The 17,247-nt window shown below is 40.2% G+C and overlaps 1 protein-coding gene across 1 annotated transcript in view; it reads left to right on the top strand.

Moving 5' to 3' along the window:
* Positions 1-17,247, top strand: part of Fancc (FA complementation group C) — a 131,119-nt gene that overhangs the window by 80,964 nt on the left and 32,908 nt on the right. Inside the window, exon 7 of the mRNA XM_026402001.2 lies at positions 13,931-14,095. Coding sequence (XP_026257786.2) covers positions 13,931-14,095 — 165 coding nt within the window. The remainder of the gene's footprint in view (positions 1-13,930; positions 14,096-17,247) is intronic.

Genomic DNA, 17,247 nt, shown 5'->3' with positions numbered 1-17,247 from the left:
ATTCAATAGCACACTTGATTTAGCAGAAGAAAGAAAACACAAAAACAAGCCATTTGAAATTATCAAGTCAGAGGAACAAAGAGAAGAATGAAGGATGGTGACCGAAATCCAAGGGACTTAAGCAACAATATCAAGTAGAACAATGTGTAAGTGTAGGAGCCCCAGGAGAAGGAGTGGATGGAGCACATACATGAAGAAACACAGCAGAATTTCCCCATCTGAGGAAGGCTCAAAGGACTTCAAGTGGGATGAATCCAAAGAACCCCACATCAAGACATCTATAATCAAACTATCAGAAGTTAAATCTTAAAAGCAACATGGAAAACTGACTCTTCTTGTACAGGGGAGCTTCCATAAGGCTACCAGTAGAGTTCTCAGCAGAAATATCACAGCCAGAGAGTGTGGAATAAAGGAGAAATAAGGAATAAATAAAGGAGAAATTAGACCTTCTCAAATAATCAGAACCAAGGGAGTTTATCACCTCCACACCCTCCTCACAAGAATTGCTAAACAGGGTTCTTCATGTTGAAATCAGAGGACATTAAACAGCAAAATAAAAGCATACAAAGATATAAAACTTTCTGGTACAGGTGAATTGAATATATAGATAAATGCCAAATCCTGTAGTACTATAATAATATTGGTACATGAATTGCTTTTAATACTGGCCCAGAACTTAAAGGATAAAGGCATAAAATAACTAAAACTATGTGACTCTTAAAATTATGATTTTTGACGTTGATACCAACTGGGGAGGAGATGTAAATGAGTAGAATTTTGTATGTGATTAAAGTTATTAATTTGTAATATGTTAATAACACTCTTAAGGTGCTTTTTTAAACTGCATAGTAACAGCAAATATAATACCTGCAAAAGTTTCACAGAGGAAAGTGAGAGAGCAGTCAAAGCAGGAGACATGAGTAAAGCAGCAGCAGAACAAAATTCATAACTAGACGAGGAAGATAGTCGGCATACTTACTTTTAAATGAATATGGACTAAACGCCTTGTTCAAAAGCAAAAGTGTCTCTAAATAGAAGGTTAAATTATACCCGACTACATGATGTGTACAAGGGGCTCACTTTAGATATCAGAGCACATACAGACTGAAAGTAAAAGGGTGGAAAAAGCTGTAACATGGAAATAGTAACCCAGAGAGCGCTGGAGTAGCCCTACTGACATCAGACGTCTGTCCTAAGAGACAAGGAGGAAGTTGTATGACGATAAAACTGTCGGTTCACCAGGAGGATACAGCAATTATAAATATACATGAACTTAACAGCAGAGCACCCGAATGTGTGAGGCAAACACTGATAGAAGTGGTGGAAGAGCCTGGTGAGGTGGCAAACTCTGTCATCCCAGTGGCTCAGGACGCTGAGACAGGAAGATTGCAAGTTCAAAGCAGCCTCAGCAACTTAGGGAGACCCTGAGCAACCTAACAAGAGCTTGTCTCAATATAAAAATAAAAAGGGCTGGGGATGTGGCTAAGTGATTAATCCCAAAGACCCCTCCCTCAAAAAAGAAAGAAAGAAAGAAAGAAATTGATGGGAGAAATAGTAACAATTATAGTAGGAGATTTCAGTATCCCACTTCCAATGATAGATCATTAGTCAGGCTGAAGATCAATAAAAACAAAACAAAACAAAACAGAATTTAAGCAATGCAGAAGGTCAATTGGAATTAGTGAACATACACAGAACACTCCACCCAGGAATAGCACAACTCAAGGACCTTTGGAACATTCTCCAAGATAGGCCACATGTTAGCCCACAAAACAAGTCATAATTTAAGAAGATGGATGTTATATTAGGCTTCTTTTCTAATCACCATGAAGCAAATATAGAAATCAATAGCAAAAGGAAAACTGGAAGATTCACACATATATGTGTAAATTAACACAGTGTTAACTAGTGGGTCAAAGAAATCACAATGAACTTAGAAAATATCTTTGAGACAACTGTCTCTAAATAAGGAAGGAAGTAAGTAAATAAAAGGCCTAGGTATGTTGTTCAGTGGTAGAGTACCCCATTCAATATCCTGTGATGGAAAAAAAAATCATAAGGGACTACTGTAAGCAATTATTTTCCAACATATTGGAAAACCCAGAACAAATGGATTATTTTCTAGAAACATTCAATCTATAAGACTGAGGCATGAAGAAATAAAAAACCTGAATGAAATCTGAATAGCTGGGCCTGCTGGCACCTATAACCCCACCTACTCAGGAAGCTGAGGCAGGAAGATCACAAGTTCCAGGCCAACCCCAGCAATTTAAAGAGACCCTGTCTCAGAATAAAAATGGTCTTGGAATATAGCTCAGTGGTACAGCACCCCTGTATTCAATCTTCAGTGCCCCCCCAAATCTGAACAGACTTATAACCATTTAAAGAGGCAGAATCAGTTATTCAGAATTTCTGAACAAAGAAAATTCAAGACCCAATGGCTTATCCCGATCATTTAAAGAATTCTACTAAACATTCAAAGAAGAATTAATAGTTGTCCTTCTCAGACTTTCAACAAATTGAAGAAGAAGGAATACTTTCCAACTAGATTCATGGGCAAGCATTACCCTGACACCAAAATCAAGCAGAGCTACTAAAAGAAAATAGATTAATGTCTGTGGTGAGTCTTGCTACAGAAATTCTTGGCAAAATTCTAAAAACTGAAGTCAACAGCACATGAAAAGGATTATGCATGACTGAGTGGAGTTCACTGCTGGAATGCAGGGTGGCCCACATACAGGGGCCCATCCATGAACCACATCAAGAAGATGGCGGAGAGGAACCACAGGAACATCTCTGTTAATGCAGAAAAAGCGCTCGACAGACTTCAACACCCATTCATGATAAAACACTCGATGAACTGGGAATAGAAAGTAATTATCTCAACATAATGAAGGTATTTTTACTTCATACTCAGTGGAGAAAAACTGAGTTTTCCCTCTGAGTTCAGGAATAAGGCAGAGTTGTCTCCATCCTTTCTTCCTGTGGTCAGTATAGGTACTAGAAGTACTTTAAAGGCTCCTATAAACTGAGGTAGTATTGGGGCTACCAGACGCAGCAGACCACAGGCAGCCCTCTGTGGATTCGGGGTGCGGCCCTTGCAGCTCCTCCTTTGGCCTACAGCTTGCCAGGGCCTGGACACAGGTCGCAGGGTGCAGCTTCCTTCAGGCCGGTTGCCCTGGGCATTCCAGCTACCTTGTGGCCAGAGCAGCTCTCCAGCGAGTGCCACACAGAATCCAGGGCACCTGCCTCCCCCAGTGTCATGTCGCAGCCTCCATCCTGGCTGCCACAGAACACAGGAGTACACGGGCCGCTGGCAGTGCTCACAGGGACCCTAATGTCCTCCTCCCAGACAGTTTGTTGCAAAGAACAAGAGAGAATTTAAACATTCTGTCATTAAATTGTTGATTTTACTTGGTGGCAAGTGAAACTCTATTTAAAATGCAATGACAAGACCATTTATCAGGCCTCTAAAAATAATGCAAAAAAAAAATTAAATTGACTCCCAGATTTTTTGTTCCTTTGATGGTCTGTGTATCTGAAGTTATGAGATCAATTTCTATATTTTCTACAAGGCTTTTTTGATCTTTTGAAATGGACTTCAAATATTCAAGTTCCAAAAAGTAAAAAAATAAAATTAAAAAAATATATGTGTATACACACATACATATATACATACACCCACCCCTTGAGGAGGGGGGCGCAGAAAGACAGCACGGCATTGTTGATAATGTTTAAATTGGGGGATATTTGGCTGCTTGTACTTTTATGCTAGTGAAAGGAAAAACATGATAACTCTTCACTGCACAAATGGACAGGAATGCCCTAGAGTTAAGCATAGTAGCCTGCCCGCTGGTGGACTCTGACGTAGCCTTTTTGATTTGTAAATATTAAAAATGTACCAATAGCTTCAGATATGTGAGAGAGAGTTATGGAGTATCCTCACCTCTGTCCTGACTAGGAATGAGGACAATCGCGGTGGCTCCCCATGCTTGGCAGCTGTCTTTAAGTGTCATCACAGTGCCATTTTGCCACCTGATGTCATGAAGTCAGTTTCTCCTTGAGACACAAGAATGAGCTTGGCTGACTTCACAGTTCACTAGAGAACTGTGGACTCGAGGCTGAGTCCGTCACAGACTTTTAGGGGTACAAGTTCTTTCATGGATGGCAAACAGAACTTCCTGGTTTTAGCTCTTAAAAATAAGACTTTGAAAACTCATCAAAGCACTCTCAAAGAATGGGCATTGAGTTGCTTTGTAAGTTCAGGCTTTTGATACACGAAAAAGAACTCCAAGAAGACCTTGCATTTCCCTGAAAACTGTGTATGGCCTCAGCACGTTTAGTAAAGTACCTAGAAAAAAAATGTATCTTGTTGAATTCTAAAATTCTTTGAGATAAAGAAAAAGACATGGAGGAGATCCAAGATGGCAGGCCAGAGGGAGGCAGCATTCGGTGTCGCTCCATGACCTGAGACTCAAGTAGTGAGAATACGCCATGCCCATACAGGGCTCCAGGCCTCAGCGTCAGATTTTTTGTTCCTTTGATGGGGTACCTCACCCACACAGGACTACCAGGTACCCCAGCAGGACCATCAGTTTCAGTACTTTCGGCCACCCACCTGAGCAGAAATTACGGACACTGCTCCCATGCAGGACACCCGGTAGCTTCCCACAAGCAGGTACTCCAGCCTGCCACTCATGTGTAGACCCCCATCTACCAACGTGGGGCTCCCCAGTCACCTCCATCTTGGGACTCTGCGGCAGTGGAGATAGTTCCCTACACACAGTGGCCTGCATGCACCCGAGAACCTCACACAAGCTCTGAAATCAGCCAACAGCCACATGCTACATGCCATAGAGCTCATCTCTGAACTCATTGTCCAACGCCATCTCCCACTTCCCCCACCCAACCTGACACCCCTTGGCTGAAAGCAGGCGCCTCCTTCTTGGGTCACCTTCATCACCTTCTTCAGTGGGTGCATTCCTCAGGTTGGCACTCTGGATGGCCAGGTACCCCATTTCTAACTTCCCCTCTCCCCAGCAGCTGCTACCCCAGCATAGTGACACCCTGGTTATCTTCACCATCCTGAGAGCAGAGATACCAGCTAACAACAGACGACCCCATCTATTGGATGAGAAGGGAAGCAGGAAAGATACTGATCTCCAACCAAAATAGTCCCGGTTTCTTTCTTCAAGATTTTTTGTTCCCTCTCCCTTTCTATTCTCCCACCCTCATATCCCCAATATATGTGAAACCAACTACTTTGCATGAATTAGGATTTTGAGGACTGGGATGTCTGAATAGTATATTACAGCTATGTTGTATATTCTTTTTTCTTTTCTTTTTTCTCCCCACCAATTTCTACTATTTTAACCCTTTTTCTTTTCTTAATATATATGTGTTTTTGTTTTATGAACTCTATGTGTTCCCACTTAACTTGTATACCAAATAACTTCCTCTCCCTTCTCCTCCTAATCTTCCTCTTTAGGTTTCTCTTTCACACTTCCTAAGATATAATAACTCTATATTCTCATTTCCTACCTTCTCGGCATATCATTGTGCTCCTCATCCTGGTCCACTGTCAGAAACTGTAAAACCTTTTACAAATCTACTGAGTATATTGTAGATAATAATTTAATTCACTATTTCTGTACATTGTGACCACACTGTAAATGCCTTAATAGCAAACATTTGTTTTTAGGGTGTATATTGTTTATATTGGGATCTGTTAACATTGTCCTTCACCGCAGAGGAGAAGTATTGGATCCCTGGAGGCACTATAACTCTATAGGATAAAAATGATAACACCTAGGATCCACAGTGCTAGAAGGGAAGACACACAAGTACTATGAAAAGACAAGGGGAAAAAGTTCCCCAACCAAATCAGGATACCACATTATCAGAATCCATGGTAAGCACAGCAGAAGAAATGACAGAGAAGGAGTTCAGGATGTACATAATTCAAATGTTCTGTGAATTAAAGGATGATATAAGAGAGAAAATACAGTCAACAAGACATCAATTTGACAAAGAGCTACATAAACAAATACAGTAAGCAAAAAATTACTTCAATAAGAAGGTAGAGATTGTAAAAAAAAAAAAAAAGACAGAAATCCTTTGAATGAAAGAAACAATAAACCCAATTAAAAGTTCAATTGAAAACATCGCCAACAGAATAGACCACTTGGAAGACAGGACCTCAGACAATGAAGACAAAATATATAATCTTGAAAAGAATGTAGACCACACAGTGAAAATGGTAAGAAACCATGAACAGAACAATCATGAAGTATGGGATAACATTAAAAGCCCAAATTTAAGAGTTACCAGGATAGAGGAAGGCATAGAGTTCCAAACCAAAGGAATGAGCAATCTAGTCAATGAAATAATATCAGAAAATTTTCCAAACAAGAAGAATGAATTGGAAAACCAAATTCAGGAGGCTTACAGGATGCCAAATGTACAAAGTTACAGATCCATGCCAAGGCACATTATAATGAAAATGCCTAAAATAGAGAATAAGAACAGAATATTAAAATCCATGAGAGAAAGGACTCATTACATATAGGGGGAAACCAATTAGATTATGTGCAGATTTTTCAACCCAGACCCTGAAAGCTAGAAGATCCTGGAACAACATATATCAAGCTCTGGGGGAAAAAAAAAAAAAAAAGGCTGCCAACCAAGAATCTTATATCCAGCAAAATTAAGCTTTAGACTTGATAATGAAATTAAAATTTTCCATGATAAAGAAAAGTTAAAAAAATTTACAACTCAAAAACCTGCACTATAGAACATCCTCTGCAAAATATTCCATGAAGAGGAATTGAAAAATGACAATTAAAATCGGCAAAGGGAGATATTGCACAAAATGAAAAACTAATCAAAGGAGAAACCAAGTCAAGTTAAATAATAAAAATTAACAAAAATGGCTGTGAATACAAATCATGTCTCCATAATTACTATGAATGTTAACAGCCTAAACTCACCAATCAAAAGACATAGACTGGCAGATTGAATTTAAAAAAAATAAAAAGACCGAACAATATGCTGCCTCCAAGAGACTCATCTCATAGGAAAAAACTTGCACAGACTCAAGGTGAAAGGTTGGGAAAAGTCATACTACTCACATGAACTGCAGAAATAAGCAGGGCTCTCCATCCTCATATCAAATAAAGCAGACTTCCAGCCAAAGTTAATCAAAAGGGATAAAGAAGGATATTTCATACTGCTTAAGGGAACTCTACATCAACATGACGTAACACGAATAAATTTATATGCCCCAAACAATGGAGCATATAAATGTCCATCAAACAAACTCCTCTCAAGTTAAAGAGTCAAATAGACCACAATAATGCTGGGTGACTTTAACACATCTCTTTCACTGGATAGATCACCCAAACAAAAGCTGAACAAGAAACTATAGAACTCAATAACACAATCAATAACTTAGACTTACCTGATATATATAGAATATTTCATCCTTCAGTGAACAAATACACTTTCTTCTCAGCAGCATATATATCCTTCTCTAAAACAGATCATATATTATGCCACAAAGCAACTCTTAGCAAATATAAAAAGGTAGAGACATTACCCTGCATTCTATCAGATCATAATGGAATGAAATTAGAAATAAATGATAAAATAAGAAATAAAAGCTACTCCAACACCTGGATACTAAATAATATGCTACTGAATGAACAATGGGTTGCAAAAGACATCAAGGAGGAGATTAAAAAATTCTTAGAGGTAAATGAGAACACTGATACAACGTATCAAAATCTCTGGGACACTATGAAGGCAGTACTAAGAGGAAAGTTCATTCCTTAAAAGAAGAAAAAGTCAATAAATAAATAACTTAACACTACATCTCAAAGCCCTAGAAAAAGAAGAACAAATCAACACCAAAAACAGTAGAAGACAGGATATAATTAAAATCAGAGCTGAAATCAATGAAATTGAAACAAAAGAAACAATTGAAAAAATTGACAAAACAAAAAATTGGTTCTTTGAAAACATAAATAAAATGACAAATGCTTAGCCATGCTAATGAAGAGAAGGAGAGAGAAAACTCAAATTACTAACATATGTGATGAAAAAGGAAATATGTAACAGACACTACAGAAATACAGAAGATAATTAGAAATTATTTTGAAGACCTGTACTCCAGTAAAATAGAAAATATTGAAGGCATTGACAAATTTCCAGAGTCATATGATTTGCCCAGATTGAATCAGGATGATATACACAATTTAAACAGATCAATTTCAAGAGATGAAATGGAAGATGCCATCAGAAGCCTACCAACCAAGTAAAGCCCAGGACCAGATGGATACCCAGCCAAGTTCTAGAAGACCTTTAAAGAAGAACTAATACTAATACTCTTCAATTTATTTCAGGAAATAGTCAAAGACGGAGCACTTCTAAACTCATTCTATGAGGCCAATATCACCGTGATTCCAAAACCAGGTAAAGACACATCAAAGAAAGAAAACTTCAGACCAGTATCTCTAATGAACATAGATGCAAAAATTCTCAATAAAATGCTGGCAAATCAAATACAAAAACATATCAAAAAGATAGTGCACCATGATCAAGTGGAGTTCATCCCAGGATTGCAAGTTTGGTTCAACATATGGAAATCAATAAATGCAATTCATCACATCAATAGACTTAAAGATAAGAATCATGATCATCTCAATAAATGCAGTAAAAAGCATTTGACAAAATACAGCATCCCTTTATGTTCAAAACACTGAAAAACTAGGGATAACAGCAACATATCTCAACATTGTAAAAGCTATCTATGCTAAGCCCCAGGCCAATATCATTCTAAATGGAGAAAAATTGAAAGCATTCCCTCTAAAAACTAGAGCAAGAAGGGATACCCTCTTTCACCACTTATATTTAATGTAGTCTTGAAACACTGGCCAGAGCAATTAGACAGATGAAAGAAATTAAAGGGGTACAGATAGGAAAAGAAGAACGCAAATTAGCACTATTTGCCAACAATATGATTCAGTACCTAGAAGACCCAAAAATTTCACCAGAAAACTTCTAGAACTCATAAATGAATTCAGCAAAACAGCAGGATGCAAAATCAACACTCATAAATCAAAGGCATTTCTGTACATCAGTGACAAATCCTCTGAAAAAGAAATGAGGAAAACTATCCCATTTACAGTAGCCTCAAAAAAATTTTTTTAAATACTTGGGAATCAACCTAACAAGAGAGGTGAAATACCTCTACAACAAAAACTACAGAACCCGAAAGAAAGAAATTAAAGAAGATTTTAGAAGATGGGAAGATCTCCTTTATTCTTGGATAGGCAGAATTAATATTGTCAAAATGACCATACTCCCAAAAGCACTATACATTTTTAATGCAATTCTAATCAAAATCCCAATGACATACCTCAAAGAAATAGAAAAAGCAGTCATGAAATTCATCTGCAAAAATAAGAGACCCAGAATAGCTAAAGCAATCAGCAGGAAGAGTGAAGCAGGTGGTATCGCTATACCAGACCTTAAACCATACTACAGAGCAATAGTAACAAAAACAGCATGGTATTGGCACCAAAATAGACAAGTAGACCAATGGTACAGAATAGAGGACACAGAGACTAACCCACATAATTACAGTTTTATTAATTAGACAAAGGCACCTAAAGCATAACTTTGAGAAAAGATAGCCTCTTCAACAAATGGTGCTGGGAAAACTGGGAATCCATATGCAACAAAATGAAATTAAACCCCTATCTCTCACCAGGCATAAATCTCAACTCAAAGTAGATCAAGAACCTATGAATTAAACTAGAGACCTTGGGTCTAATAGAAGAAAAAGTAGGCCCAAATCTCTATCATATTGAATTAGGCCCCAATTTCCTTAATAAGACTCTTATAGTGGAAGAATTAAAATCAAGAATTAATAAATGGGATGGATTCAAACTAAAAGTTTCTTCTCAGCAAAAGAAACAATCAGTAAGGTGAATAGAGAGCCTATATCTTGGGAGCAAATCTTTACCACTTGCACATAAGATAGAACACTAATCTCTAGGGTATATAAAGAACTCAAAAAGCTAAGCCCCCAAAAACAAATAACCCAATCAATAAATGGGCCATGGAAATGAACAGACACATCTCAGAAGGTGATATACCATCAACCAACAAATATATGAAAAAATGTTCAACATCTTTAGCAATTAGAGAAATGCCAATCAAAACTACTCTAAGATTTCATCTCACTCCAGTCAGAATGGCAGCTATCAGCTATTAAGAATACAAACAACAATAAGTGTTGGCAAGGATGTGGGGAAAAAAGCACGCTTATAAATTGCTGGTTGTACTGCAAGTTGGTGCAGCCAATCTGGAAAGCAGTATGGAGATTCCTTGGAAAACTGGGAATGCAACCACCTTTTGACCTAGCTATCCCTCTCCTCAGTCTATACCCAAAGGACTTAAAAACAGCATACTACAGTGTCACAGTCACATCAATTGCAGCACAATTCACAGTAGCAAAACTGTGGAACCAACTAAGTGTCCTTCAGTAGATGAATGGATAAAGAAAATGTGGTATGTATACCCAATAGAATATTACTCAGCAATAAAAGAGAATAAAATCATGGCATTTGCAGGTAAATGGATGGAGTTGGAGAATACGTGAAGTTAGCCAATCCCAAAAAAACAAATGCTGAATGTCTTCTCTGATAAAAGGAGGCTGATTCATAGGGTAAATTCATGTTGGGAGATGTTCTGCTAGCACAGACTCAGCCTGGTCTTAGTAAATCCAGTTAGGAATTCTGATTACATCACAGATTTGTAGTCATTGGGAATAACCTAATCACCATTTCCCCCGTGCTGCTGTTGGCTGGCAGAGGTGCCAGCACAGACCTCCTTCCCTGGACCTAGTTTCATGCCAAGGAATTTGTCCATGTGCTTCTGAAAAGCAGGCGTCTTCAACAAAGAGATCATTATGAGGCACAGTCTGGCACCAATGGACACTTTTCAGCCATCAGGAATGTATCAGCCAGCAGTGCCTAGCCCACTCTCCTAGTGATGGTTAGGGGAGTTTGGACCTGGAACAGGTGCTTGCTAGTTCCAAAAAACCAATAACTGGTTGGTGGCTGGTATCTATAGAACGCCAGAAACCCACGTTTCTCTCTCTGCAGTTTGATCCCCACAACAGGAACCAGTTGTTCAGTTGAGGAACCCCTTGAAGAGTTTGGCAGTTAATCCTGTCATCCTGATAGCCTCTCAGAAGTGCATCTGGACTTGGGTCTGATTCTGCTCTTCACCCAAATCAGGTGAACAAGTTCACAGGCCACAGTTCATGGGCTGTGTGTAAGAACACCCAGCCTCCTGGTTCCTGGCATGCTTGAAATAACCAAGACAGTCCCACTTCTGTTTTGTGCCACCTCTTGGTGCACATGTCCCAAACATGGAGCTTTGTGGGAACAAGCTACCGCAGAGTGCAAGACCACACAGGGGGCAGTTCCTCGTGATTTGTTGGACTCATATTTGGTTGAATTTATGTGGCGCAATTTTTTTTTTTTTTAGAATTTTTAATGTTTTATTTTTTAGTTCTCGGCGGACACAACATCTTTGTTGGTATGTGGTGCTGAGGATCGAACCCGGGCCACACGCATGCCAGACGAGCGCGCTACCGCTTGAGCCACATCCCCAGCCCTGTGGCGCAATTGATTTAGCAATGATGCTCTCAGTTTCCTTTTACTGGGTGGATCAGAACAATATCCTGTTAACTAGTAAGATGTTTTGATTTTTTGCCTTTAGTATGTTTACCCGCAAGTACTCAGATTCTTCATTTGAACACACCTGAGAAATTGTTCCATTGATTTGACTGATAAAATGAAAAGCACAAATAACTCTAACTCTTTAGAGACCAATATAACCAAATAAATAGTGGGAAGAACTCAGAAAGATATAAATAAAGGGAAAAAGTACTCTAGAGACAGGGGGAAATATTAAGCAATCTAAGGCTGATTAAAGATGATTAGGTTTTCATACACTGCTTTGCTGTTTTGGGGATAAGAACCTGAGGTAGGAATTAGCTCCTTTATTACACATTGTCTCTTTTCATTTTCATATTTTACCTGGTAACCTTGTATTTTAGTTTTTAAACATTTAATTGTGAGATACTTTGACATACAGAAAATCTGTGTTGTACCCATTGTCCAAATCTTACAATGCGAACATTTTATTAATAAGTATAATTGATATTTTTAAGAGAATAAAATGTTTCAATTAAAGTCAAAAGTGTCTTTGCCCCATCTTGTTTTTTCTTCCCATCCCCAGGAGTAGGCATGCCTCAGAAGTGGGTGGAGACTCCTCCGGCCGTGTTGGGTCACTGTGACGTCTTAGATGTGTTGTTTGGGGTATCTCAAGGCTTTACAAGAGTAACATCACCTTGTGCTTATCTTTCTGCAGCTTGCTTTCTTCAATCATTATTATTTTTTGAGATTTTTGTATTTGAGTCATATAGGTCTGGTTCACCCATTTAACTGCCATGTCACAGTCTGGTCTACACAGAACCATCAGTCTGTGTATTCATTTCAGTACAGATACACAGCAAGGTGGAATCGGCCCTGTACTAACAGTTGATGACTGATCAGGAGAGGTGGCAGGCCGGGCCGATTATGCTTCAAATTGGCCTTGTGTGTCTGCCTGTGTCCCCAGTGGCAGCATCCTGGGTTCTTTTCTCTGTGTCATCTGGTGGCTGTCCCATTGAGGTGGGCCTTTGCATGGAACACGTGAGGAGTGAGGTTGGAAGTGGTTACCCAGAGATAAGGGAGCGAGATGCCCCTGTTTTCCACAATCTCCAAGAACTGTTTAACAGATGATTGAGTTGCATCTCTAAATTTGATAAGAGTAAAAACTTAGTTATAAAAGGGAACGAGGGTTACAGGGTACAGTGACGCATACCTGTAATCCCAGTGACTTGGGAACCTGAGGCAGGAGGATAACCAAGTTCAAAGACAGCCTGGGCAACTTAGCAAGACCCTGTCTCAAAAAAAAAAAAAAAAATGGGCTGGGATGTAGCTTAGCGGAGCACCCCTGTGTGGGTGAGAGGGACCTGCAGCAGTGCTGTCCAATCCTGGATCCACTGGCCTCACGTACCCAGCGAGCACTTGAAAGGTGCCCAGTACCTTGGAGGCACTGGATGTTTTGTTTTATTTAATTTCAATTCAGATTGCCACACATGGTGGCCAGTGCGCAGAGGGAGTGCCAGGGAAGACTGCCAAGGCCGTGCTGAATCTAGACCTCCCAGCAGCGAGGGCGCTGGCTGTGCTCACAGGCAGGCTGAGCAGCGGGCCTGGCTCAGCCTTCAGAGCAGCTTTAGACCTGGGGAAGAGTGGAAGGAGGTGGAGCCCATGGAACAGAAGGGGCCCGTCTCAGGAAGCAGTGTGGCCCGCGAGAGACTTCACTTGTTCACCATGTGAGTGGGGACAGGCCGCTGCAAGGCCTGGAGCAGACGGTCATGTGGTCTGAAGTTTTGGAGAGCTGCTGGAACCTTCTAATGATAAGCAGTGGGAGGAAGGGCAGAAGCAGGGAGACGGGAGACAGCTGCGTAGCCAGGCACAGGTGGTCATCTGGCCAGGACCAGGATGGAGGGAGGGTTCAGGGCCAGTCCATGGAGCCAGCGTTGGGAAGGACACTTGGAACAGGAACTCGGGGTCCCCTTGGAGCCTGGTGAGCTGGAGGGGACTGTAAATGTGGTCCCAGGTAAAGTCTTGGTGACACTGCAACAGAATGGCAGCCCAAGGGCTCCTTCCTGGAGTCCTGATTATGAGGTCTTCCCTGTTAGGCCAGTACAGGGGCCTGCCATCCATCTCTTCACATCAGGATTTTAGACCTTTTTCATATTTGTGGCTCTCAGATTTGGGTATTTCCTATTCTACTTCTTCCACAGGATGGATCCTGAGCGTTTGATGTCCCTGTCACGCATCTGTGTCCCTCTTGTTACTCTGCCTGATTGTCAACCCCTGGTGGAGGCCCTGCTCACCTACCATGGCCAAGGGCCTCAGGAGGTCCTCTGGCCCGAGCTCTTTGACGCCATCAACGAGGCCTTTTTGCTGTAAGTAATGTCCATTTAGCCTTCTGTCCATTCCATTTTTCCTTTACTTAGAATGCTCCCAGGCATGGGGATGCTAGACAACAGCATTGTGCAAGCATTTTGATCTCAGAACTCTTTTTACACTCCTAAAAATTATTGATGATCCCACAGAGCCTTTTAAAATATGGGTTCTATCTATGGATCAATCTATCAGTCAATCTATCTATCTATATCATATTTGAAATTAACATTTTAAAAATATTTTCTAGTCTGTAGTAGGTGGTAGAGCACTTGCCTAGCATGCGAGTACAATGCCCTGCATTTGATCCCAGGTTCCACAAAAAGAACACAAAAACTTAATTTAAAAAAATAATAAATTGACCATGTGTTAACATAAATACCATATTTTTATGAAAAAATCATGATATTTTCTAAATCAAAAGTTGTTTGGCAGAAATGGCAGTCTTCACATTTTTGTAACAACTAGTTTCTCACGTCTACATCTGGTGGGACACGTTGTCCTGGGTGAAGTATTTAAAGAAAATTCAGCCTCACACAGGTTTGTGGTGGGAAAGGCGGAAACATTGTAGTAGCCATCTCCGGTGGTTTTGTGAATATTTTGCTTTGATGCTTCCCCAAAATTTGAAAAATGGTCATTTTTTAAGAGATTGGTGGCCCTGTGGAATCTGCAGTTATACAGTGAGCCTTTCGTGTGCCGTTAAATGAAAACCCACTGGTGTGTTGCACAGGGTCCATTTGGAAAGTCTTGGTTCATTGACTGGTTATGCAGATCCTCCAAACATAGAAATAATTCATCGTGCAGCATGAAGACTTAAAATCATTACTGTCACCACCAGTGTCATCAGAAATGCCTTTACATGTTGGAAAGCTGCCAAGCTCATGTTGGTCTTCAAGATTTTCCAAAATCCTAATTTCTGTTCAAAAGCTCCAATGTATCATGAGCCACAGATTTTGTCATTTGTTTTCCTTAAGGTGACCCAGTCACTTTGCTAGTTTTTGTGAAAGTATCTGCCAAAGACCCAAGTGTGAGTGGTCATCGTCTGCTGGTCGTTCTTCAGTATGTTTCCATGAGGGGGGAAAAGGCCACTGCAGTCCGTGTGGGTGCCTCTGCCGTCAGCCATGCCTGGGTCACGAGCAGAAGAGCCTGTGCATGCTTTCCTTTTGTCAGGACTTTGACAAGTGCTCTCAAGGTTGACAGTCTAAAAGGTCAGCTCTGCCCAGGAGGCGGGGCACTGAGGAATGCAGGGGGCGCTCCCAGTGTCACCAGTCACCACTGCTGCTTCTGTCCTATCAGAGCAGACCAGCCTCTGTGAGCCACTAGGTAGGGCCAGCCAGGTGTGAGGCTGTGCATCAGGCAGGCCACAGTTCTGTCTGCGGGATGTTCTTGGCTCACATCTAGCACATACTTTGAGATCATTTGGTTTCACCTTTTTTTTTTTTTCTTTTTAAATTTCTTGTAGTTGTAGATGGGCAGAACGCCTTTATTTTATTTATTTTTATGTGGTGCTAAGGATCAAACCCAGTGCCTCATACATGCTAGGCAAGCGCTCTGCCACTGAGCCACACCCCGAGCCCATTTGGTTCCCTTTTATTTAGACTTGGTTGAAATCCATGAAGGCTTCTGTTGCATAAGATCCAGGAAGGTGAATTACAGACTCTGAAGCCACAGGAGAAACCACTTCCTCCCGTGTTGGCTTTATCTATGGTCTAGCCACTTTCTGGAGTAGAGGCCTCCACCCTGGGAATCACAGGACCCTCCCATGTGTTGTATTACCTCTTTCTGGTGAAAGAGCTGGGAACAAGAAAGCAAAGCTTAACCCTCCTTTCTAAAGCCAGAAATCCATTCTTAAGCTTAAGAAGATACAATATAAATAAGTTTAGTTTTTAAGTAAAATATTGGTGAATTCCAAAATAATCTGAACTATGTATTAAGTCTAGAGCTACAGCTGGGCACAGTGGTGCACACATCTAAGCTGAGGCAGGAGGAATGCGAGTTCGAGACCAGCCTCTGCAATTTAGCAAGGCCCCAAGCAAGTTAGCGAGACCCTGTCTCAAAAAATACAAATGGCTCAGTGTTAAGTGCCCTTGAGTTGGATCCCCAGTAGCAAAAAAAAAAAAATAAAAATAAAAAAAGTTACTGCTGAAAAAACCAACTAAATATACTTGTTTTTTGTTATCTTTCCATGTACACACAAAGGAAAATATCAGGTTTTTAAAATAGTGATTTTTTTTTTGGCTAATATATCAGGTATAACCAAAGATAGCAAAAGCAAGGAGAAGAAAAGAGAGTAACCATGTTAACCTCTGAAAATATATGACGTTGGCCCACTGAGTGTTAGAGACCTAGTGCCATCAGGTGTCACGCAGCCTCCACATGACACTCGGGCACTCTTCTGAGCATGAGAGGAAAAAGTTAATGCCATGGAACATTTTTAAGAAAATGGTTCGGACCTAACAGAGCCCTGAATGGGTCTCAGTTCCTCCTCTTCCCCACCGGGGTTCTGTGGACTCCACCTTGAGAATCACAGCATGTGGGAAGTTGCTTTCTCTGCAGTGATTTCCAACAGTGTTCCTCTCTTCTCAATTCCATCTTGGTGTAGTAATTTCCAGATTCTATGCAGTCTCAGAAAATGAAATTCAAATTGTTCATTTTTTAAGAATTCAAGGTGCAGAGCTGTAATTCCTTATTATTCAAAGAAATTTTCTTCACTGTACTTATTTCGGTTACAGTATGTAATTCAATACGCGTATACAGGATTATTGATGTAGCTTTAAAGGATTATTGATGTAGCTTTAAAATGATATTTATTACTTATGACGAGCATTAGATTTTGTTAAAAGTATAGTTTTTAAAATATTTTGTTTATTTTTTAAATTTTTTTGTTATTTAAATACTTTTAAAGAGAAATTGGAGAACTTTTATCTCCATAGACCCTTCCATTCAGTGCATATCTAAAAACATAGTCATTACATCTCAAAATTGACACTAGTTCTTATCATTTCACATATAGTTAGGAATTAAAGTCCCCTAAGTATCTCAGAACTTGTCTTAGAGTTTAGGGCTTCAGGGGATCTGGTTGACGGCTCTTTCAACCTGTGATCTGGCATTGTGATTTGTGTTGCTACGTAGGGCCAGCTCCCTGCTCTCCAGG

This window comes from Urocitellus parryii, chromosome 13 (genome assembly GCF_045843805.1).
Source record: "Urocitellus parryii isolate mUroPar1 chromosome 13, mUroPar1.hap1, whole genome shotgun sequence".
Taxonomy (NCBI): domain Eukaryota; kingdom Metazoa; phylum Chordata; class Mammalia; order Rodentia; family Sciuridae; genus Urocitellus; species Urocitellus parryii.
The sequence above is the reverse complement of the archived record's forward strand: the minus strand, read 5'-3'. Positions and strand labels throughout refer to the sequence as shown.